The sequence below is a fragment of the Umbelopsis ramanniana genome, assembly GCF_025399195.1.
Source record: "Umbelopsis ramanniana AG unplaced genomic scaffold K450scaffold_57, whole genome shotgun sequence".
NCBI classification, from domain to species: domain Eukaryota; kingdom Fungi; phylum Mucoromycota; class Umbelopsidomycetes; order Umbelopsidales; family Umbelopsidaceae; genus Umbelopsis; species Umbelopsis ramanniana.
This window is the reverse complement of record NW_026252143.1, coordinates 47917-72218: the sequence shown is the minus strand read 5'-3', so window position 1 is coordinate 72218 and position 24302 is coordinate 47917. Positions and strand designations below refer to the sequence as shown.

Sequence of the window (24302 nt, the reverse complement as noted above, 5' to 3'; positions counted from 1 at the left end):
ACGATGCACAGATGAATAAATAGAGTGGGAACGCTGGTTAGGTTCAAATGGTGTTGCTGCAGGGACAGACGCCACTAGTCGGTGGTCCTCTGTAAGGGACCAAGCGTCAAAAATTAAGAAAAGAACAAGAAGTGTCTATGAGCTTGCTGTTAAATATACAACAAATACCACTCTTTGTGAAAATGACCGCACTGCCAAAGCTATAAGAAGGTAAACATGACATGGTGGTAATTTTATTTTTACTTCATACATATTTGCTATGATGATGAATGTCTACGTTTACATTTCATCGCTAATATCTTTAAGCTTGAGCACCTTAGCAAGCATTTCTTTACCCTTGATGGTCAATAGGACGTGCTCAGCATTTCCAGGGAGTCCAAGCCAAGTGGGCGGTTCTCTCTCGGGTAGTTTGTTCACCCATTCTAAGAACTGTTCCACACGTGTGCCATCAGGAATTACAACAGCTTTGCCTTCAGAGGTTTCAGGTACCAACTTGAAGTCAATATCATAACTGTGAGGAGTGAACAGGGTGTCCACAAAGGAGTCAAGAATGTCTTGATCGGCATCATTGTCAACTCTACCACCATACACTGATTCTTTGAACAAGGTGCCAATAGCTTCCCATGGTATCTTTTCAGGTGAAATGTTAGCTCTTCCGCTAGCTGCGGTGTCAAGCCAAGCATCAATGGTCGTGAAAGCGCAGTCAAGATCGGCATCGTTGAATTCGTAAGACTTTGACCAACCCAGAGGAACATATCGTAAACGTTCTTGAACAATGGCATGAAGCCAAGCAAGCAAAAAGTAAAGTCTGCTGCGTTCGGCTGGTCCCTTATTAGATCTTGCTTGTGAGATACTGCGAAGAGAATCTTGCAAGTTGGCTTTGATACCCGGTGGAGGCTCAAACATCAGTACACGAGAAAGTCGCAGCAAGTTGACAGGCACCTTGGGATTGGTTTCCATTGTCAAGAATAGACGGAAATTTCGATGGGGTTTGAGACTGTGCAACTTCTTTTCCAACGAGCCAAGCCAGTGTGGAGCAAGATGAACGTTCTTGAGTAACACCCAGTTACCGGTCTTCACAGCAGAGGAAATGGCTTGATCAGCCAGTGTAAATCCTTCAGCAGAGCCCATGGCTACAGAGGTACAGCGGATATCACTAGCAGCGACCATTTGGTCGACTCTGTAACTGGCATCATAACCAGGAATGGAGCAAAGAGCAATAGGCGTACTGGCCTTGGTTTCCTTATTAACAAGGTAGGGTAAGTTGAGTTCTTCGTTGTTGATGAAGTCAGCGCCAAAGATTCTGGAAGCAAAGATGGAAGCTGCTGGAAGCACACGATCAGGTCTAAAGGTCTTCACCAAAAGCAATTCTCTCAAGCCGTCAGCATAGCTGTCAGTCTTTTCCCAAGAGTAAGGAACATTGGCTTCTGGTAAGTTATCCTCGCTGAACCTTTGCCATTCTTGCTCACGCTCATTGATAGCTTCGGGAAGGTTCTTGAATGCGGGCAAATCAGAAAGTTCTTCAATGCGATGCTTTTGTTCTTCAGAAAGCCATGGTGGCAGATCCAAAGAGTACGACGTCTTGGGCTTGCTTGAACCTTGAATCAAATAACTGTATTCATTCTGGTCGATGCTCGATTTCTCATTTCCGCGCAATACAATCTGACACATGAGCATGGCAAAAGTGATATGATCTGCATGAAGCAAACTTCTTGAGGCTCGTTTGTAGGACACCATAAACAGGTCGCGGGACAAAATTTGAAGTCGTTCATCCGGATCAGTCAATCCTGTAAGATTGGGGTTCTCGTGCAAAACATATTGGAAGATGTTATAAAAGAAATTCAAAGAGAATTGGTAAAAGTGGTTGATAAGATTGAGTTGTTCCATGACAAAGAAGATGGATGAACATGCTTGAGCCAGAGGAGTGTAGACAGTGGTACTTTGTTCAACTTCCTGCATGACAGTGTTGGTTTCTTCAACCTTGCGAGACACTTCTCCGGCTTCCTTCTTAAGGGTTTCAAGTGTTTCAATGACCTTATCGTCATCCAAAATATTGCCCTTCGATTCATTAAGAGCTTGCAGCAAAGATTTCTCCAAGAAACGCAGACGGAGCTGGAACTCTCCTTGAAGTTTGATGAGATCCGTTCTTCTTTGGTCGACATCCGGTCTTTCAGCCTTGAGTACCTTATTCAAGCACTGACTCTGGAGTGAGCCACGTGTGACGGTAAAGTTAACAAAGGTAACTCTTGAGCAGATATCAGGTGGGAAATTGACGGATGGATCTCTTGTTGACAAGAAAAGCTTGAACGAAGGAGAGAAATCGATATCTTGGTTACCAAGACGAATCAACACACGACCACCAGTTCGTCGAAGTTCCTTGTTGAGAACAGGATTCAAAATAGGATCCAAATGCTCTACATCTTGAATGAGGATGGGGTTACCGAAACGAAGAGCACTTTCCAAATTCTTGATAAAGGCATCGTCCAAGAAACTAGTGACAGTAATCTTACGATCTTGATACTCATTGATCAAGAAATTGGTAGCTTGACCAGATGGATCGATGATGAGTGGGTATCTGTTGTAACGCTTGAGCATGATAGCATTTTCGATACACAGGTCATCAGCAGGCAGGCTGTTTGCTTGCCATGATAATCGGTCATCGGCAGTACTCAAGTATTCGGTCAAGGACATGTCTTGCTTGAACTGCACACCGGAGTTGCCAAGATGCTCGGCCCACTTGTGCATCAACATTTCGCGATATTGTTGATCGAAATAGCCTCCGTAGGCCAAGAAAGCAGCCGACAAGAGGACGTCTCCAACAATGGTGCCCATTTGTGTTTCAAACGCTTGACTTGCAGACTCCCAACGCTCCTTCTCAGAGCCCAAGCTGCTGAGCAATGTCAAACTACGGTCAACCTTGGATTTGACCCGTTCCATTTCACCCTTGATGGCCTGTGTTTCACCAACAAGCGCAGCATATTCCTCCTTGTAACGAGCAATACTGTTTTCCAGGCCAGCAATCATATCTTGAATTTCCGAAGCCTTGAGTTTGGTTTCATCCGCACTGCGTTCCAAGTCAACAACCTCATCACGAAGTGGGCCAACACGGTCCAAAATTTCAGAGTAGTTCACTTGAGCAATCACCCACTTGACGAGAGGACCACATGCCGTGGAGGCACGGTTAACGGCTTCGTACTCAAAGGAGGGGTTGCTGAGATAGTTACGCTTCATGTACTCACGAAGCTGCTTGACCATTTGCTTCTCAGTGTTGAAGTTGACGATGCTAGCAATGAAATCGTCACGACGAATGATGGATTGTACCGTCTTCCAGGACTCAATCTTGTGTCCGAGTAAGTTGCAAACAGATTCCATCGCAAGCTTGACAGCCTCGGGGGGGTTACCCATAGCTCTGACTTCCGTCAAATGTTGACGTTTAATGTTACTGACACTCTTTTGAGCTTCCATGACGGCGGGTTCGGCATTGGCCAAATCACCGAGAACAATAGCGCGACGCTCTTCAATTTCCTAAAAGCGCAAATTGTCAGTAAATTATAAACCGAATCGACATACATTTCGGTCGTTTGGTCTGAGCCATTTGGCTAGCTAACTGTACCTTGTTCTGCATTTCAAGGGCAGCTTGGATTTCAATGGATGCAGCCTTCTTGTTTTCAGCTTCCTTCTCATCCGCTACCATTTGACCGATCTTCTCGTTAGCTTGAGCATTTTTGATTTCCAGTTGGTTCTTCTTGACAGCCAAACTTTTGCGAAGCTCTTCGACCTTGATAACAGTGGTCTTCAGCTTATCCAAACCAACATTCAAGTGACGTTGTTGTTCCTCGAGATTTTCACGCTTCTCATTGTAAAGCTTCACATAGTGCGAAATGAAATCCAAGAAATGTCTAGGAGTGACAAAGTTGCGACGACCTTGACGTTTGCTGAGCTTGAGATTGATATCATACAAGGATGTATGCACATAAACAAGTGCGTTGACCACAGCATCACGATGAGTAGGTGGAATGGGTAAGTCCTTATAAATGATGGGGAAGTTGAGAGGTGCACCATAGTTAGGAACGTCGAGATCCAAAGTATTGGTGAATTCACGACCGACTTGATAGAATGCCTGATCGGGCCAGTCACCAAACCAATCCAACACACAACGATTGAACAGGGCAGGGGAAGTGGCAGTTCTTGAACCTAAACCACCCTCTGGAGGATTCATCGTGAAGACAACGTGAAGGTTACGCATCACTTGTTGAGTGAACCACTTGTAAAGTTCTTCATTGGAGTCCAGCATTAAGCCATCCCGCTGGGCGCCTTCTTTACATCCAGTCATCAAGGCAGCAAATTCATCTCCCTCGAACAAACTAGGCACTTCGGCATTGGCAAGTAGAGTGTTCATTCTTTCCAAGAAACCAGAATCAAGAACGTTGGATTCATCCATGATGAAACAAATCTTTTCACCTTTGCAACCAGCTCGTCTAAGAACAGTTCTCAGATCCTCGTCAAAGTCAACTCCGGTATACTTGTTATGAACCTTGATCTGGAAAACAGAAAGACCATTCAACCATGCAACGAAACGTGACAAGGTGGTTTTACCACTACCAGAGACACCAATCAACAACAAGTGACCTTGTGGTTGACGGAAGACACGATCAATGCGCAAAACATGCTCCAAGACATCGTTGAACAGAACGAGAGGTACATCCAATTCTTCTTCGTAAAAGACCTTCAAACGGGCTTTGACGTACTCGCGAAGCTGTTCATGCTCGACAGGAATGTAATGCTTGGACAACCAGTTGGAGAACAAGATAGGTCTTCTCAGGGCTTCTTGTTGATCAATCATAGGGAAGTGCTTCATGGCGATTTCATTGATGTTATCGTCAGTCCACTGTCTTTCTTCATCCGTGACCAAACGATCTTGGAATAGTCGAAGAGCTTCATGTGCCCAGATACGAACAAGACCTTCAACAGTCAAGGATTCCAAAGGCTTGATGGCTTCGAAAATACCTCTTACCCAACGAGTCAATTCACGAGGCGAATAGATGTAGTGAGCCTGCTTGTCAGGTGTAAATCGTTTCTGTGACATGAGATAGAATTCCACCATAGCAGCTGTAAGCGGCTCTGCATATCCTCGTAAAGTGGGGACCACTTTGAGCATGGCTCTTGAAAAGGTGCTGTAAATTTGCATCAAAGAAGGCTGACCAGCGTAGTCAACCATGACCACGGGTGCATGTCTAAGGAAACGATGCGACAAGGGTACACGTCCAGGATCAGTGGGAGGGTTACAAGCTCCAACAAACTGAATACGCTCAAGCGTCACCCAAGACTTGTCACTGGCTCTCCAGTAACCGTTGTATTCAACTAGTTGTCTCAAGAAAGAGATGACACGCTGAGTGTTGTACTTGTCTGTCGCTGGCAAATTGATTTCGTCACAGAAAATAACAAGCCATCTTCCGATCAAGGTAGGTGACAGGATAACGCCATTAGGTGTCTTACGGTACTCACAGTGCTGTTCGAATGTCTTCATAATGAGCTCAGGAGTAGTAGCACTTGAGAAGTTAAGACCAACCACTTCCATGTCTGGCAACTTGCGCAAAGCACTGAACAAGGTCATGGTTTTACCAGAACCTGGGGGACCACACAAAATGAGGGGTTTGTGCTCAGACAACCAAGAGTACAACACTTCTTCGTGACGAACAGTATCAACCGTAGGAATGATCATATCGGCTTCAGCCACTTTATGAGTTTCGATCTCAACGGTTGGAACCTTTGATTGCCATGGACTCCATTCACCAGAATTGACTGCGATGTCGTAGTCGATGATAGACCAATCATTCACACTTGGAGGGAGATCATATGTTGTGATGCCGCGAAGGTATTCACCGAAACTTGTACGTAGATCCAGTTTGGCATCACCAGCAAAACTCCAAATGAGTGAGTAAACGGTACGTTTGGTGATATATCCATGCAAGTGTTCAGCCGATAGAGGAAAGTCCGAATGCTGAGCATTGTATTCCAAGACATTGCGAATGGTTTTGTTGATAAGGGAGAACAAAGTAGATAGTACTCTCATGCGAGTGAAATCCATGATATGCTCGAAAGTGGCAGCATGACGCAAAGCTTTACCAACCAGACCGTCATCATCTGTGAGATCAGGTTCAATGATCTTAGCAATGGCTCTTTGGGTAGCCAATATGGGCGATATGGATGTATTATCGTCACTTTCCAATCTTCTTCGTGGAATTTCTTCATCGAGTTCATCCATAGGCACATTTCGCAGAGTTTCCAAGTAATGGGTGAAGATCATCGGCAGTGACACAACATCTTCGCTGAACCAAACCATTCCGCAACGAGAGACAGTAGCGAGAGTAGCGTATTTCAACGTTTCGACTTCGAACATGATGCGGACGTTAGGTGGTAAACTCAAACGTTCACCATTAGGCAAAGTGAGCAATTTGTTATCATCGAGCACCGAGTTAAGATTTTCGACCCATTCAGGATCAACATCACCATCGAAGATAATCCAATGACGTTTGGTACTTTCACCACGGACGTTGTCAACGATCTTGCGAAGAATATGAGTGAATAAACCATCTGTCCATTCACGCGTTGTTTGATCCAATGTACCATAGAGAGCTTCCTTTGACAAAGCCTTGGGATCAATGGTGTAGGGAACACCTTCAGTACCCTCGCATCGTTCAAGAGCAGTGAGTAGAACCTTCCATGCTGTAGATTTACCAGAACCGGATGGACCAACCATCATAAGACCGTGGTGAATATTTTGGATTTGATACAACTGAATGACCTTTTCAACCCAAGCATCACCATAGACTAGACGTTGCTCTTCACAGACATTCTTAATTTCTTGTTTGAGTTGATCAAGATCGACAGGCTCATAAACAATGCCAGGGAAGACATCATTTAGGATATTCTTTAGAGTATGAATATCTTCAGCAACCAATTTCGGCATGACTGTTTCGGATATACTGGAGATGACGAGCTGTTGTTCTGGCACTTGTTCAGAGATAGCGGCATATTCAGTGTCGTCCTTCTCACCGCTACTGATAGCTTGACGTAAAGCACTAAGGCGGTCACGCTTGAGGTTACCAGCACTAACCAGCACACTCTTTAAGGCACGCAGACCGAAATCGTAGTGAGATTGTGGTGAAAGTTGTTCGTCGCACAGATTGAAAAGAGGTACAACACGAGATGCAAGATCTTCAGCATTTCGGAAACCTTGTGAGTATAACATGACTTGAGCAATGAGTTTTCTGTCTGGTTTGGTCATAGCGATGCTACGGAACAACTTCTTCAAATTGTCGGGCAGATTGGATCTTCCAGCATAACCAGGATTCATGGTAATGAAGATACCAGTGTTTTCGTTGACACGAACGTTCTTACCAACCAATTCGATTTCTTTCTCGGGGTTGGTCATGGCATCTCTGAGACCCAGTTGAATAGTTTGTACTTGCTGTGAGACAGCAGACAAAATGCGCTCTTCAAGACGATTAAACTCGTCAAAGCAACCCCAAGCACCGACTTGGCAAAGACCAATGAAAATACGACCCATAGCTTGGAAATCAAAGGTTTCGTCACAACAGAAGACGAGAACAAAGCGACCCAATTGGACACCAAGAGCTTTGACAGATTCGGTTTTACCAGTACCAGCAGGACCAAATGGCGAGCCTCCCATTCGTTGCTTCAAGGCTTGAGTCAAGGTGAGATAACATCTGTCAGTAAGAGGAGTCTGGACAAGACGATCAGGAACACCAAGGTATTCATAACCATAGAAGAAGGAGGCATCCGCCATCTTGATAACCAGTCGTTCGAGGGGATTAGCTGTGGCTGCGTTGAAGTAGAAACGCATTTGGTACAACCATTTGAAGTCCTTGGGTGAGTTCACTTTACTGGCCAGCAGGGAACGGATCAAATCTCGCTGATGAACCAATTCAGTAATAAGATGTTCGCATTTGCGTCGTTTGATGGCAGAGAGATCAAGAAGCACAGTGTTAGCCAAGACAGTCAAGTTGGATTCAACAAAGGTGAGAGATTCCTCCAAAGGTGTCAAATCCGAGGGATTAGTGCTATCAGCAATTTTGTTCAAAGCCTTATCGACTGAATGCGTACATGTTGTCTGAGCAGCCAAAACCACCAATTGGACAGGGTATCTCTCTACCCAGTCTAAAAATACAGTAGTAATGATTTCAGAACCATCCCAAATCTTTTCCATCTCAATGACAGCATCTTGAAGTAACAAAGCGAGGGATAGACGCATATCCTTCTCAAGCATGGTGAGCCAGTCGTTGATCTTGGGATGATCAATGAGTGAGATAGGGTTTTTGAGTTGGACTTCTTCTCCTTCCCTAGAAGCAATGCCTTGAATGACATTTGTTTCTTCATCCAAAATGATGTTGGCAACACCAGCAAACATCTTCTTAAAATGCTTTTGAATGCGAAGGATATCCTTGCTATTACCGATGATTTCAAGCAAATCTTCATCACCGACAAAGTAGAACCGAGGGAAAGATGAACGTTCACGTTCCAAGTATTCACCAAGGGCCTTTTGGATTTTGCTGAGAAGCTCTGCCAAACGCTCTAAAGACTTTTGCACAGTAGGAATATTAAGGACATCCAGTACAAAAGGTGACTTGTAAACCTTCTTCATGACGGTCAAAAATTCTGAGTTGATGTTCTGGAAACGAGAGGTTTCAACCGGCAACAAATGCTTGATGTCAGCACTACCACTGAAGATACCTTCAAGGTATACCCACTGGCGTTGAACATCAATCCAGACATCGAACAAAACGTGGATACGGTTCAATTTTTCTTCCCATGCAGAGGCTTCTTCTTCAAAGACCTTGTAGTAAGGTGACAGTTTCATTGCGTTCAAAGAATTAATGTGTTCACTCGTCTTGGTGAAGAGGTCGTCCCAGCCACGAATCAAGCGGCACTTATTCTGATAGTTGACCAAGTCCAAAACATAGTTGGTCCAAGTTTCCTTCACTTGCTTCAAGAACTCTTCCAAAGCCATTTCTCCTTGAGCTTGAATAATGACGTCCTTAACCACTAGTTCATTACGCTTGAGATCAAGATCCCAAAGCTGACCGATAGTCATGTCACCCAATGTGAGGCGTCCATCTATGCGAAGCGTCTTGAAAATTTGTCTCCAATGTCTCTCTCGGAGAGCTTCCGATTTAAGGTCAGAAATCAAGGGATTGACACGAAGGTAATGACGCAAGACTTCTTGAACATATTCATATGCAGCGTACTGACGCATGCGGTTGGGCATGTCCTTCGTGGAATTGACAAGACCATCCAAAGATTGACGTATTTTGCGAGGAGCGATAGTAGACCACAAGGTGTCGCGAATTTCATTGATGGATTGCCAAACTTTAGCAAGAGCAGTCCAGACAGACTTCAAATCGCGAAGTTCTTCAAGAACTGGCTCAAGTCGTCCATCACTGGTTTGATCCAGGTCGAGAGCCTCCTTTGCCCTGCAAACCATGTCATATTCTTCCTTAAGTCGAGTGACTCTGCCTTCAAAGATACTGAGAGTGTTGGTGGCAATATCAGGCTTGATATCACCTTGAACAGGTTTGCTCTTTTCCCACTCAACGCAGATGTCACGGATTTTCTGTTCAACAATCTTGTCCTCAGCTACAATCTTCATTTGCAGACCAGCTGTAAACCATCACACGATATTGACATTAGTACATAACCAGTGGAGGTTTCGTTGACATATAAATGTACATAATTCAATTCACTCACCAATCTGTTCTTGAATAGCGTTGTTCTTTCTAGCCAAGATTTCATTGAATGCACTCCATTCACCATCCACTTGGTCCACATACACCCAATCACTGGGAAACTGGAACCGCTGACGTTCAAGGGTTTTTTGGCCATTACGGAAAAGTTCAACATCATTGCCCCATTTAGTCACCTTGCGCTTGAGATCTTGAACAAAAGTGATAAATGTAACGGCTTCACCAGTGGAGTTACTCTCGATGGATTGTTGCTCCAATTCGTAGCGAGCTTTGGAAACCTCGGTATGGAAATCGCGCATAGCAAAGCCAAGCATGCTTCCAAACTTGTTGAGAATTTCGCGCTGCCACTGGTCGTACTTTTGATTGACTTTACTTTGGACTTGCTCATAGTCGACGATAAGGGGTCCAAAAGACTGCTCGGTTTCAGAGTTATCAAATGTGCTGCGAGCACGCTTGATTTCGAGCAAGATCTGTTGCCATTTCGCCAAGTCGTCACCAAGAATGCCAAACACCTTGCTGGATTCAAGATCCCACAAGCTTTGATATTGCAACCAAATGTCCACATATTCGGCCACTTGACGAATCTTGTCCTCAATAATTTGGTAGGCGTGTTCAAGTGAACTGTCGCCCATATGAGTTAGTAGGCTGACGTAGGTCTTCTCCTTAGCAGAGTTGTCCTTGACACTCAAACCTCCTTCGTATCGAGAGCTTTGGACTCTAGGCAGATGACAAACGGTAGCTAACCAGTCGTGAAGTTGGTGGAACCAGCTGGCGCGAGCTTGTTCAATCGGAGGATCCAGATACATGACTTGATCACGAATGCGAATTTCATGTACTAGGGTCTCAAGAGCAGGTTTAACCTCTGCTGATTTCGTAGTAACAACAGCCTTCTCAGACACCGTGAGACTGTCTCGACCGCCCTTGCGCTTGCGTTTGGACTTCGATATAGAGCTTTCCATATTGACCGGGTCCTCATCAATGCCAAGGAAGGCATTGTTCCAAATCTTGATAGAGGACTGCAATCTTGAAATTAAGACAGCTTCGATTTTTCTATCCAGGATCGCCACCCATTCATCTAAATTAGAGTACGATTCTAAATTGAGTCTGTCGATCTTTTCAAAGACAATGAAAAATAGGCAGACTAGTCAGTATAATACAAGGGGTAAAGGGGAACAAAAGGAGTAGGCGTGTCGATGTCCGTGCACTTACCAGCTTCTGAATCTTTTTCAAAGCATCTTCAAACTTGTCAATTTGGTAGGGACACGATTTCATGTCTTCGACCGACTTGTTGATTTCATCATGGTAAGTGATGAGAGAATCAACCTTGTCTTGAAAGAGGGATACAATGTTGGCAAACTCCCTGACGAAAGTGACATGACGGTTTTCACGAGCATCAAAAGGAATGCCAGACATAGATGACAGAGGCCGGTGATGGGTATCATAGGTGTTGACAAAATAATCCCAACGGAGGTTAATACCTAGAGCGAATGGACGTGAGCTTAAAAAGGATACAAAATGAAAGCGTCGTCAAACCGGTTTTTACCTTTTGTGATCATGACATGGACTTCGTTACGATAGCCAGCTACTAAAGTCACAATATCCGGGTTACGGTTGACCTTGTGGATGGTTTGGGAAAAAGTTCTGACGGTCTCCATCAGGCTGACAGCATAAGGATAGACGCGTTTGGCATCCTTGGCAACATTGGAAATGGTATGAGGAACCTGGAAGTTGAGCCATAGCAAGTTACGAACTTCCTTGAACAAAGTAATGATCTGGCTATCAAAATTGACACCCAATTGAAGAGCACCACCTTGTGCACGGTTTCGAGTGATTTCGAAAATACGACCGGACACAGAGAGATCTCGTTTGGTGATTTCCTGAAGCCAGTTGTCATAGATGAGGCGAGTATCCAACTTCTTACGGAAACTGTTGCTCTCAATTTGTAGCTTCTGACCTTCAGCATACAACTCCCAGCCTTTTCCGAGGACATCTTCCACCCTCTTCATATATAGAGTCAGTTGGCGGTCGATTTGACGAGCCCAGGTGATGGCACCCGAGATGGGCGGTAAATCACGTAACTGAGCCATATGATAGGCTTCGGAATTACGATATTGCATCTTGAACTTGTCATGAAGCTTGTTGATATCCTCCTTGACACTGTCAATTAGCTGTGTCTGATATTCTTGAATGGCTCCACGAATCTTGGGTCGAACGAATAGCGCATTGAATTTGGAGAAAACTCCAAACATCTCATTGGCATTTTTGGCGGTACCCAATCGATCACGAAGTCGAGAAATGATTTGATTTTCCACTCTGGACACACGTTCATTATAAGCTGTCTCTGCTTGGATCCAGATCTCGGTACCCTCCGGCGACACATCCAGAACATCAATGTCCTTCACGCTGTCATATGCAAGCTTGACTTCGTCAACAGAGTTAATGTCGCTGACGCTGACACTTTCCTCTTCTTCGACAATGCTCTTGATTTGGCCATCCTCTACGATTTGAGCTTTCTTGGCGCGAGGGCTAGTCATGACCTTTACAATGGTCTGGTGAAGTTGTTCATGTTGCTTACGGAAAGTACGAACAAAATTGATACGTTCTTCCAGCTTAGCGTGAGCGGGATTGATCTTGATAGGAAGGAACTTTTCCGATCGCTTGCGAGTAACATCTCTTGCGACATTTGTAAATTCTTTGATCAAATCATCCCAAGTGTGAAAGACAGCTTCAGCGCTAGCCATAGCCTTTTCAAAATCGTCGTACTCCATATACATGAGCTTTCGGCTACCAAGTACTTTGAGTAGCTGATCATTAAGATCTCGAGAAATGGCATCAACCAGGGGAAGAGCACGTCGAATAGGATAAGGAGAGAGTTTGAGCTTCTTGTTGAGATGACCAAAGATCAACAAGAGCGACTCTCTCACTTTCTCCACGTCGGTGGCAGATAAAAGCTCATTCAATGGGAAGTCTTTCATGAGCTGATTATATTTGTGAACAAGTTCAGCTGCTTCCTTCAGACCAGTATCAGCAATGAAACTGACAGTGGCGTGGAAGCGTTTGGCATGCTTCAAAATATCCAGAGTGAGCATAATTTGGTCACTTTTCAACTGCTCGTCGATCTTCTCCAAGGCTTTCTCCATACTCAGCCAAAAGTTGATCTCTTGAATAGCTGTACCGCTGGCAGGATCTCGAGAGAGTTTGGTCACTTTTTGAATCTCCTTGATCCAACCATTCACATCACCTTGCAGCTTATTCAGAAGACTAGAGTCGGAAAAGAGACTAGGATCCACGGCTTCTACAGTAACACGTTTGTTTTGTTCGCGACACTTCTCCACAGCACGTTGAACGACAGGATGTATGTTGAGGGATATTTCAGGAATTTCGACATTTTGCTGCAGATGCAAAAGACTGAGTTCCAGTTCAGCGATTTTCTTCTTGGCCATAGGAATACCCATTTTGTTGTCCTCGTTCTTTGATTTAGAATCGGAGCTTGTAGGACCAACTTTGGCGTTGACATAGGCGTTGAAGTAGGGGCTGACGGCCAAATGAATGTAGGAATGAAGCGCTTCATAAGGCGTAGCTTGGCCAGGTTCACCGGTGGGAGCACCTGGCAAATTAATAATTTGAAGTTGTGATTGCAAAGGTCGGCTAGATTCCAGTGTCAGACTTCGCTTAATCAGAGCAACCGATCCGACATGCGTAGGTTGGTATGTTATCTCCTGCGTAATGGTATAGGTATAACTTGGCGGAGCGTTCTCATCTAAAACACAGGGCATCAGTACCTGCCAAAGGTCTCACATGGGATAAGGGGCTCACTTACCGTCTCCACTGGAACCTTGTCTTTCTTTGATAACATATAGTACGGGGCTGTTTGGGTCGTTTGCGAAACGTCTACACTTTTCTACGGCATCAGGGTAGGCAAATAGGGATGTCTTCAGATCATCAAGCTCCGCGACCAACACGAATGGCAATAGATCGAAGAGATAGGCTTTGAGTAAAATTGGATCGAATGACATTAAAGAGTCTCCTCCATTGGTTGAAGTGGACATTGAGGTCGATGCCGACAATGCTGGAGGAGACATGTTGATGCCATCGTCATCTAGCATGGCGCGATCTCCGTCGCGTTAAAGACTTGAGGGTATAAAAAAATAACGGGACTTGACGAAGGCGACTGCAAGTCAATGTGGGGCAATTAAAATGCTTGTTCGCCTAATCATAGCTGAAATCAGTGAATCATTACCAGTAACTGAGCTGTTGTCTCCTAAAGACACTGATGAAAAAAGAAAAGGCTTCACTGGCAGCTGCTTCTGCCTGCAGTTTCTTTTGGCTTGGTGCCTGGAAATGGGAGCCATGAAGAAAATGATTGGCCGGATAACGACTCCGCCACTGGGCAAAGGTGATACAATACAGGATATGATCGGTAACTTTAATCGATTGAAATTAAAACAAAAAGGTATGTAACAGGAAAATGATCAACAATAGCGATAGATAAAAAAAAACTGGGATAGGACAAAATTGAATGGTACACACTGAATGTAAGGAATAAAGAGAATAAAAGCAGGAAATAATGCAATGAAGTATTTTGTGTAGTTGACCGCCAAAAGAAAAAGAGGTTATATGTAAGGTAGAGAAAAGGGGGTAAAGCGTTATATGAGAAATGTATGTAGAGAGATTTGAAAGAAAAGAGTAGGTTCATTTTCTTGATTTTTTACATGGAGATTGCCCACATCATGATTGTTGGGTAATCTTATATCTCTCCAGTAAGGATTCAAGCTCTTGCACTTTGCTCTGATACATATTCACTTCATTTTGCAGTAATTTGATCTGCTCCACACTCTTTCTAAGAATTTGACCCTTGTTGGGCTTGTTAGCACCATCCAGAGTGGTATCGGGCAGAAGTAGGCCAAGTTCCTGAATTCGTTCATTGATATTATCTCTTCTTCTTCGTTCAACTAAATTATGTGATTCTCGCCGACGTCGTCTCTTCTCCATTACTGCCTGCAGACTACATAACCATGTTTATTGTGATTAGTTTCCATATCCAGTACAGCGAACGGCTTAGCAATATTGAAAATTTGGCACAACTTACTTTGCTTGGGTGGCGTAGTCATCTTCGTAACTACCTCCATCACCTTCCTCCCCGATAGTGGGTGTTTGGGGATACTTGAGAGATGAGCTGGTAGTAGAATGGATGCTACTATACTGATCCCCATTAAATCCACCAATGTTGGCAGGGGCACTCATGGCGAAACCCTTGTCGTTTGGAGGGGACTGTATGTACATTGGATAATGCGGATTGAACGATCGCTTCATGTCCATAGGCGGAGTACTGAGGTCATCGTACAACAAGTCGTCTTGCACGAGAGAGTTGCTGGTGGGAGAATCGGCATAAAGATTATCGGGTAAATCGGTGTAATCCATGTCAGAAAGATGGGGCGACGTCTTTTGTGCTGGAAAGAATATATGAGGTTGAAAGGCAAGTGGGTCAATGACAAATTGTTGTTGGTCGAGGTCATGGCTGTTATCTCGGGTCAACCGCTGCTGCTGCATTTGAAGGTGATACTTGGTAGGGTGCGTCAATCTCGGTGGATTGGCAGCCGAACCATTGCTAGCCTTGTTACTAAGAGCCATTGTAAGGGGAAGAGAAGAAGAAGAAAGAAAGAACAAAATAAAATAAAAAAGGTATGAAGACTTTGAAGGAGGTAGTGAGAATATTTTATTTTTACAAGCTTCATTATAAAGATACCCGTCTCTATGCCGTGTGACTCTGTTGTTTTCCTTACTTTGCTTTTCACAAAACATCCCCCCATGCCACCTCCAAATGCGATCCGTGCGTAGTGCGAATAACATATCATTCTTTATTTTTAAGCTTTTCACTTTATAAAATATAAGCAATCTCTTGTAAGATAGCCCAAAAATGAACAACATTTCTGTATTCTAGTCAAGACTTGCTCACGCAGTTCTAAAATTACAAAAAATTGGAAGATTGTTGTCAAATATCGCAGTAATAGCTGCATCGTCCCCCCACCCAGTGTATATTTTACAGTGACCGAGGCGGGGGGAACATTCTGCCCACCACGGCATCTCCAAGAATGGAGAGCAGATATTCAGATCGCCAACGATTTGATGCAAACTACTATGAAGGTACCACCGGTGCCCATGTAAAGGCACGTGTACTGTTATCCATGGGCTCTTAGATACCGGTGACTTTTGTGGTTCTGCTGACGAGTTCAACGTCGTCACTCACAAAAAAAGGCTGGTGCTTACCCCCCATAGACTCCCTCTTTTCCCATCATGGAACTTTAAGCACTATTACCTTAATAAAAAACCCGTGTTCGTATTCAATAAAGAGATATCGTTTCACATGGTGGGCAGCCCGGTGACATGTCAAGAACTGTATGCACAAAAGCATACATTATTATAAACCGGTGTGTAAAACGTTTTCACCAATATATTACGGTCACAATTAAGAAAATGAAGATCACCTCTTGATGAGAGCCGTGCACGAGCCTCCTTTACTCTACAATGGAATTTTGTTAAAGGAGAAACCAAGCGAATCATCGAGGCGCAATCTTTGGCTGCAGCCAGTTCCCATGTCTGGATGTGTACGCAAACGGGCTTTTCCGTCCACATACCCAAAAAGATACATCCACAATCAATGCAATTGGCCCTCCAAACCCATACACAACAAATTTCATGGCCCCCTTCCAACCTTTTTGAGTTAAAGCGAGTGCAACCCAAACCGGTCCAGCCGAGAGCATATAATACGCGAGCTCTCGGTTGAACCGTGAACTGCAACATCTTGTTGTTTACTATTATTGTTTTTCAACTGACCTACATTCACCTTATAGATCCGCACATCTTTGATTATGAAAGAATAAACCCCCAAATTCCCTCTGTTTGGTAGTAGAAATAGGATATGACTAGAAAAAAACTCTATCGATCAATATCAAGAAAGAGATCGATGATTGCTTCAAAAGGACATGATGCGAGAATATCGGTCGCACACTCTCGGCAAATACCCAGCCCTAGCTACGATGTTGAAACTCCGTATCTCAGCTATAATGCAATCGACGGTGTAAAGGCTCTTTCTTCAACAGACCGTTTAGATAAACCAAGATCCTATAAAATGTGGTTTTTTTTAAGAATAGATTGGTACCTTTGTGATGGACGTGGCAAAGTGTGTCACAATCCGCACCATCAGCCAACCATGGACAGTTCGGTTTGTTGGGGCCAATCACTGATATCGCTGAGAAAAAAAAGTAGGGTTTTGCTCAACCCCAAGCGCTTTGCCCGCTTTTACCGCGGAATCTGATTGGCCTGAAAACGCACCCATTTTTTTCCTTTTGGCCCTTGATCCCTTTCTTACTTCTGTATTGCTCGAACTACTACCAATGGCCAGTGAATCTACCATAACTTCCAACCTCCACTGGATTTCCCAGATGGACGTTGATGTTGAGCCCACTGCTGGACGTAAATCCTCCATTATTTGCACTATTGGTAAGTCTTTGCCACCAACGCAAATAGTACCAAGTCGCCGGAACAACGTGTTTTGACGTCTGCGGTCTACTTCATAGGTCCCAAAACCAACAGCGTTGAAATGATCACGCAATTGCGCAATGCTGGCCTCAACATTGTTCGCATGAAGTAAGTTAGAGCCTGCATTTCGCCAAACTCATTCATGTCCCATATTTCATAAATTCTTACGCCACACCTTTGACTATTCTTTGTAGCTTCTCTCATGGTTCTTATGAAGTGAGCATATGAGCGTCAAGTGGAGACTCGTCTGATATTCACCCTATCTGATTATCATTTTCTCTTTTTTTTTTTCTCTACAGTATCACCAATCTGTCATCGATAACACGCGCAAGAGCGTCGAACGTGAGTTGCATTCTAGTTTCTGTTTGGCTCCGTTGAGCTCCCAGTGCTAATGAAATCACACCCTTTCAAACTCCGTTCTGTTTCACCCCCGCACAGTCTATCCTGGCCGCCCTATCGCTATTGCCTTGGATACTAAGGGACCTGAGATTAGAACTGGCAATATGAAGGATGACATTGAAGTGAGTACAATGCTGATGAGATGGGGTTCACCAACTTGTCTGGCGTTTTTCGATACTGATAGAGTTTCCCCGCGTTTCAGATTCCTATCAAGGCTGGTCACGAAATGCTCTTGAGCACCGATGACCAATACTTTGACAGCTGTGATGATAAGGTCATGTATGTTGACTACAAGAACATCACCAAGGTGATTGAGGTGGGAAAGATCGTCTACGTTGACGACGGTGTCTTGTCATTTGAGGTGCTTGAAGTTCAAGAGAACGCGTTGAAGGTCCGTGCTATCAACAATGGTAAACTATGCTCCAAGAAGGGTGTCAACTTGCCCCGTACAGCCGTCGATCTCCCTGCCCTTTCTGAAAAGGACAAGTCTGACTTACGATTTGGTGTGAAGAACGGTGTGGACATGGTCTTTGCCTCTTTCATTCGACGTGGTCAAGACATTCTTGACATCCGTGAGGTTCTCGGTAACGAAGGTCGCAATATCAAGATCATCGCCAAAATCGAAAATCACCAAGGTGTTCAAAACTTTGATGAAATTCTTGGCGAGACAGATGGCGTCATGATTGCTCGTGGTGATATGGGTATTGAGATCCCATGCGAAAGAGTTTTCATTGCACAAAAGATGATGATCGCAAAGTGTAATCTTGCTGGAAAGCCAGTCATCTGGTAAGTTTTATTAGCATGGGAAATATATAGAACCATGAAATATAAAAGGGCCAATTGACTAACCCATTTCACGTGACTCGTTCAGTGCCACGCAAATGCTTGAGTCCATGACCTATAACCCTCGCCCGACCCGTGCAGAAGTGTCTGACGTCGCTAACGCCATTTTGGATGGAGCAGACTGTGTCATGTTGTCTGGCGAAACAGCCAAAGGCAACTATCCTATTGAGGCGGTGAAAACCATGCACACCACCTGTGTTCTTGCCGAATCTGTCCTGTGTTACCCGCCACTGTTCGATGAATTGAGAGCCCTTACACCCCGTCCCACCGAGACAACTGAAACAGTGGCATCATCGGCTGTCAGCGCTGCTCATGAACAAAATGCTGGAGCCATTATCGTCTTGACCACCAGTGGAAATACATCTCGTTTGGTTTCCAAATACCGACCTAGAGTCCCCATCATTACCATCACGCGTAACCCACAGACCGCTCGTCAAGTTCACTTGTATCGCGGATGTTTCCCCTTCTTGTATCCTAAGCCTTCCTCTGCCAGCGCTGCCAGATCTGCCGTGTCTAACACACCTTATTTGAGTCCTGCTGAGACTGCACCATGGCAAGAGGACGTTGACCAACGTCTTTCATGGGGCATGGAACAAGCTATCAAGTATGGACTTTTGAAGAGCGGAGACCCTGTTGTTGCTGTTCAAGGCTGGAAGGGAGGTCTTGGAAATACAAACACTCTTCGCATCTTGATTACCCCGTAAATAGCCTGTCGTTGCTTCTCTCTCAAATCTTGTTCATCTCAACGCATAGCCTCAATGGTTGAATATATATACCGCCGTACGCAGATGTATATTCCTTCATCCTTTTTTTTTTAAATAAAAAGAATTCCCTTTTACCCGCACATCAACATATGCTTGACTCGCCAAACCATGTCTAACCTTATAGCAAAGGGTCTGACGTCGTTATTGGAAAACTGGGTGTGAAAGTGGGTGGATTGGGGGGGGGGTTGGTTCCATGAAAAGGATGGCCAAATCGCATAACGGAGCCGTAGCACAGACCCCGAATTTTTTATTTTTTGCCCAGGACCTGATTATTATTAGCGTTGGGATCACCAATTGTTTGAGTAACCTACACAAGTTTGGACACACCTTACGATGACGGAACACCGGAATTGCTATTCGTAATTTCTAATGAAGTAAAATAAGAAAGAAGATCATTGCAAAGTCATAAAGCTGCCGACTAAAAGGGCAGTTTGCTGTTGTTATTCATTTGTATGCTCCCAGAAAGGCAAACTTCATCCAACTACCTTGAGCGTAAAAATTTCACTTACTCGACCGAACCTCATACTCACACACAGTATATTTTATTTTTTTGTGGATCCCTCTTTTCCTCTCTTTTTTCTTCTTGCTCGAGATTGTAGTCGCTTTCTTTCTCAGCAATGGCATCACAAGGTCCATCTCCATCGCGATGGTCTCAGTCAACCCCTACCAGACAAAGTCAAAGTGACTTTCAGGCACAGGCTCCGCCCGTTCAACCACCGCATCATGGAGCCCCCCTTCCTCGACAACCCTCGAGATATTCACCACATCGTGGCAATCCCACTCCCCCTTCAGCAGCAAATCGCTATAGACAGTCGTCTGTCAATCGTCAGCGATCACTGACTCGTCCAGAGCGACAACGGCCGAGGCCTGGTATGGTCAGGTCGCGAGAGAACTCTGAGATCATTATACCTCCTGTAGCTGGACCTCCAGTGGATCCTCAGGTACAGCAGCAGAGAGTAGATCAAAAAATGAGAAACAGAATTAGGGGCTATCCCTCTGAAAATCGAGTCAGAAAAACGAGTGTCAGCCAACAACAGGGGCCGCCACAGGATGGTCGACTGCAGGCACAACGCAAAGAACTCAATCGCCGAGCTAGTTCAAAACGAAAACCGCCCAAAGCGAAAGTGAAGTTGACATGGTGGGCGATTACAGCTCAAGTCTTGACATGCTGCTGTCCCAACTGGTGTCTCAAGACATGTTTGAGAAAGAAGGACCCATTGGTGCGCCAGGCATGGCGTGAAAAGCTTACCCTCGTATATATCATCCTTTTCTGCTGTCTTTGCTTGGCTTTCTTAACGTTTGGTATGCGACTTGCGTTGTGTCCCCAGCAGCGTGTTACAAATTCATATTCCTACTTCAATGAAACGACTCAAACCCGGGAAAAGTACTATAGACAAGATATCTCGGTTTACGGCACCTTATACCCATACTCCGTCATACAGGATTTCCTGAAATCCAAATATAACATTACCATTAATGGTGACTATCAAGGCGAAGACTTTAGCCCCCTTTTCGATGCCGACGGTTCTTCAGTATGTAACAGGTACGATGCTGGCAAGTCTGGTAATGCTAGTACCATAGGTAACTGTCATGTTGCCGACCCATATGGTAAGTGCTCGGTAATTGGACTTGCAAGAAGGAGTAATAATAAAAGTATGGCCTCCTTTTTAATTAACTTGCTATGCTAACTAACTGCAAATCTACTTTATTGTAGGAGGTGGCGGATTGTCAACTAGTAACAACCAATGTATTCCCTACTCTGCGCTTCAGAAGTTCTATCAGTCCGACAACCTACTCAGTTATGACTGGATGGATCTGCACCCAGACGGTCTGCAGCTAAACTACAAGAATCCACCTTCCCTCATCGTTTTGGGTGACTCTGGTTTGTATTGGATTGACTAAACTTCATTCTCCTCCACAAACTTGAAAAGGCTAAACGTGTTTACCTGCTTTTTAGTGCTCAACATTTCCGCATACCTCAATCAAAATACCCATTTCTTTGGAAATCAAACAGATACACTTTTGCGAAATTTGAGGGGCCAAGATGCGTCCTATTTGATGTCAGCAGTGGGCGAGGCGAATACGGCAAGGGCATGTTTAACAGCTAGATATGCCGCCGGCGTCATTTCAAGCGACACCATGGGATGCATAGCCGACGATATCATTGTCGACGTTATGCTTGCTGTCATTATTTGCTTGATTGTCGTTCGCTTCACCATGGCTGTAGTGTTTCAGTGGTTTATTGCCGGAAGATTGACTAAACCTGGTGGTCGGTCTGGAGGCGTTCTCGCATGGCGATCTGTTGCAGGTGGTAACGCCGATCCTAATCAACACCGTCCTCCACCAGAAAATCGATACGCTTTGTCGTCCAACTACCCGGCGCCGTCAAACAGTTCTTCATCGCTCAATGCATTGTCCGTTAGGGGAGACTCATCGACCATTAGGGCAGACTCATCTTCGTCTGCATCGCTTACTAAACCTATGGACTCCCCAAAGCCCAGGCCGACTCCGACTCCAAAAGGCTCTTCTTCTGAGATAGTGGATACTCGCTTGCATACTATCATGCTTGTCACTTGTTATTCAGAAGGCCATAGCTCACTGAAGACCACATTGGATTCCTTGGCCTCAACTACGTACTCGCGCAAGCACAAGGTAAGACAAAGACGACACTTTTTCGCATCTTATTTCCCATAAACTTTATATTTAACATACCTTGGTTTCTTCTCTCTAGATCTTTTTCATCATCGCAGATGGAATAATCACTGGATCTGGAAACAAAAAGTCTACACCACAAATTTGTATCGATATGCTAGATTTGGAGCCAAGTATGGAGGAGCCAAAGCCCTGTAGCTATATCGCCATTGCAGACGGTGAAAAGCAGTTGAATGCTGCTCAAGTAGTATGTATTTGAGGACATGGCATGGTCCTTTCCTCACGAATTTTCATAAAAACCATGTTATACTCATATTAACGATTGCTTCGTATCAATTTTTTTTATTACAGTATGCTGGTCATTACAAGAAGGTCCCTGTGATTCTCATCGTTAAGTGCGGAACAACAGCTGAACAAAAAACAAGTCGTAAAGCTGGTAACCGTGGCAAGCGTGACTCTCAACTCATCTTGATGTCTTTCTTGCAACGAGTGCTGTTTAACGACCGTCTAACTGAGCTCGACTATGAGATCTTTTGGAAAATGACCTGGCTAACTCGTGGAGTAACTCCTGACAAATTCGAACTCGTACTGATGGTATGCATTTATCTACATCATCGTCTACAATAGTTCACACTTTGACTCACATTGTCTTATAACTTAGGTGGATGCCGACACAAAGGTTATGCCAAAGTCTCTCACTTACATGGTAGCGGCTATGGTGAACGATATTACTATCATGGGACTTTGTGGCGAGACTAGAATTGCCAATAAGCGCGAATCTTGTAAGTAAAATAGACCATTCAAGTCATGCCACTACAGGCAATGATCTGACTCTTGTTTTTCTAGGGGTCACTGCTATTCAAGTTTTTGAATACTACATATCCCATCATTATTCCAAGGCTTTCGAATCGGCATTCGGTGGTGTTACTTGTTTACCTGGTTGCTTCTGCATGTACCGTATCAAGGCTCCCAAGAATGGTGCATGGGTGCCAATTTTGGCTAATCCTGATATTGTGCTCGAGTATAACCAAAATGTAGTCACCACACTGCATGCCAAAAACCTTTTGTTGCTTGGAGAAGATCGTTTCTTATCCACACTGATGCTACGTACATTCCCCAAGAGACAAATGATGTTCGTTCCTCAGGCTAAATGCAAGACTGTGGTTCCAAATACTTTCTCAGTGTTACTCTCACAACGCCGCCGATGGATTAATTCAACTGTGCATAACCTTATGGAGCTGGTTCTGGTTTCTGATCTTTGTGGTATCGCTTGCTTATCCATGCAGTTTGTCGTAACCATTGATTTGATTGGTACCATTGTGTTGCCGGCTGCTATCTGTTTCACTATCTATCTCATCGTCATCACCTGTGTCAACTACAAAAATCCTCAATTCCAAGCTCTCTTCTTGCTTGCAGCTATTCTTGGTTTACCAGCACTGCTTATTGTCATTACTACACGCAAGGTGGTCTACATTGGCTGGATGGTGGTAAGTGTAGATGGCTGTTTGATTGGGAAGTATTTAATTAGCCAATGTACTCACACACACCCTTTTTTAGATATATCTTTTCGCCCTTCCCATTTGGAATTTTGTACTTCCAGTTTACTCGTTCTGGCATTTTGATGACTTCACTTGGGGTCAAACTCGCAAAGTGGCTGGAGAAAAGAAGGAAAGACATGGTGTTGCTGATGGTGAATTTGATTCCTCACAAATCACCATGAAGAAGTGGGAAGACTGGGAACGAGAAAGACTTGGTAGAAGAAAGATTGGTATACATGGACCTCATCGTAACAGTCTCATCACGCCTACAATTAGCCCAATTCCTGGCCTTGATAATAAGGGTGTGATTCAAGATGCCTATGGTGATCGAAGGATGTTTGGTACCGCTTCCCGAAGTATGCTTACTAGTCCCATAAGCTATCGGCCATCTTCCATTGTCAATGCGCCACCGAGTCCACGCCAGGGACCGGTAGCTACAGGACCTCGATATTCACAACCTCAGCCTGGTGGCGGATCTCCGTATCTCACCGCAACAACAGTCTCTCCACAAGCTCCTATAGCACATCGTCTATCTACACCTAATATAGAAGAGGTAAGCTGGAGGTTGAAGTAGTCATGTAAAGAAGTTGACAATGATGACTGACATAACATTACCTGATAGCGATTCCGAAATAGTCAATATGAAATGCAATCCACATCTAGCTTTAATAGACCTTACAGTTCATACGCCAATCGATCGTTCGAAAATCCACCACCTCCTATCAGCAACTCATCGCGATCCAATCTTAACCAAGGTTCCTTTGGACCAGAGTCCTCCACATCCCACCCACTCCCTCCCTTAC

At 44.4% G+C, this 24302-nt stretch overlaps 4 protein-coding genes across 4 annotated transcripts; 2 read left to right on the top strand and 2 right to left on the bottom strand.

Annotated features, from left to right (window-relative positions):
• Positions 1-184: 184 nt before the first annotated feature.
• Positions 185-14054, bottom strand: K450DRAFT_254659 (uncharacterized protein). Its single transcript, XM_051591241.1, has 7 exons — positions 14005-14054; positions 13585-13935; positions 11308-13524; positions 10974-11242; positions 9769-10876; positions 3614-9681; positions 185-3525 (listed from the first exon to the last, which is right to left on the bottom strand). Exons 2-7 carry the CDS (start codon positions 13868-13870, stop codon positions 280-282), a joined length of 13194 nt encoding a protein of 4397 aa, XP_051441871.1. The 5' UTR covers positions 13871-13935; positions 14005-14054; the 3' UTR covers positions 185-279.
• Positions 14055-14170: 116 nt separating this feature from the next.
• K450DRAFT_302373 (uncharacterized protein) lies at positions 14171-15458 on the bottom strand. Its single transcript, XM_051593772.1, has 2 exons — positions 14854-15458; positions 14171-14769 (listed from the first exon to the last, which is right to left on the bottom strand). Exons 1-2 carry the CDS (start codon positions 15393-15395, stop codon positions 14493-14495), a joined length of 819 nt encoding a protein of 272 aa, XP_051441870.1. The 5' UTR covers positions 15396-15458; the 3' UTR covers positions 14171-14492.
• A 1700-nt stretch (positions 15459-17158) lies between these two features.
• Positions 17159-19249, top strand: K450DRAFT_201643 (uncharacterized protein; the record flags this gene model as incomplete). Its single annotated transcript, XM_051584668.1, has 7 exons — positions 17159-17237; positions 17270-17411; positions 17498-17519; positions 17603-17645; positions 17742-17824; positions 17905-18488; positions 18574-19249. The coding sequence occupies 7 exons, from the start codon at positions 17159-17161 to the stop codon at positions 19247-19249; spliced, it is 1629 nt and encodes a 542-aa protein (XP_051441869.1).
• Positions 19250-21265: 2016 nt separating this feature from the next.
• Positions 21266-24073, top strand: K450DRAFT_178632 (uncharacterized protein; the record flags this gene model as incomplete). The annotated part of the gene is made up of 6 exons (XM_051584299.1): positions 21266-21961; positions 22041-22208; positions 22313-22555; positions 22623-22743; positions 22808-23448; positions 23519-24073. Coding segments are annotated over 6 exons (2424 nt in total), but the record flags the coding sequence as incomplete, so codon positions are not given.
• Between the last annotated feature and the right edge of the window lie 229 nt (positions 24074-24302).

Coding starts and splice junctions, on each gene's coding strand:
- K450DRAFT_254659 (XM_051591241.1), bottom strand. CDS start 13,870: ATGCTAGATGACGATGGCATCAACATGTCTCCTCCAGCATTGTCGGCA. Junction 11,243..11,307: donor CCATGTCATGATCACAAAAG/GTAAAAACCGGT, acceptor CATTCGCTCTAG/GTATTAACCTCCGTTGGGAT. Junction 3,526..3,613: donor CCCTTGAAATGCAGAACAAG/GTACAGTTAGCT, acceptor TTGCGCTTTTAG/GAAATTGAAGAGCGTCGCGC.
- K450DRAFT_302373 (XM_051593772.1), bottom strand. CDS start 15,395: ATGGCTCTTAGTAACAAGGCTAGCAATGGTTCGGCTGCCAATCCACCG. Junction 14,770..14,853: donor GACTACGCCACCCAAGCAAA/GTAAGTTGTGCC, acceptor ATGGTTATGTAG/TCTGCAGGCAGTAATGGAGA.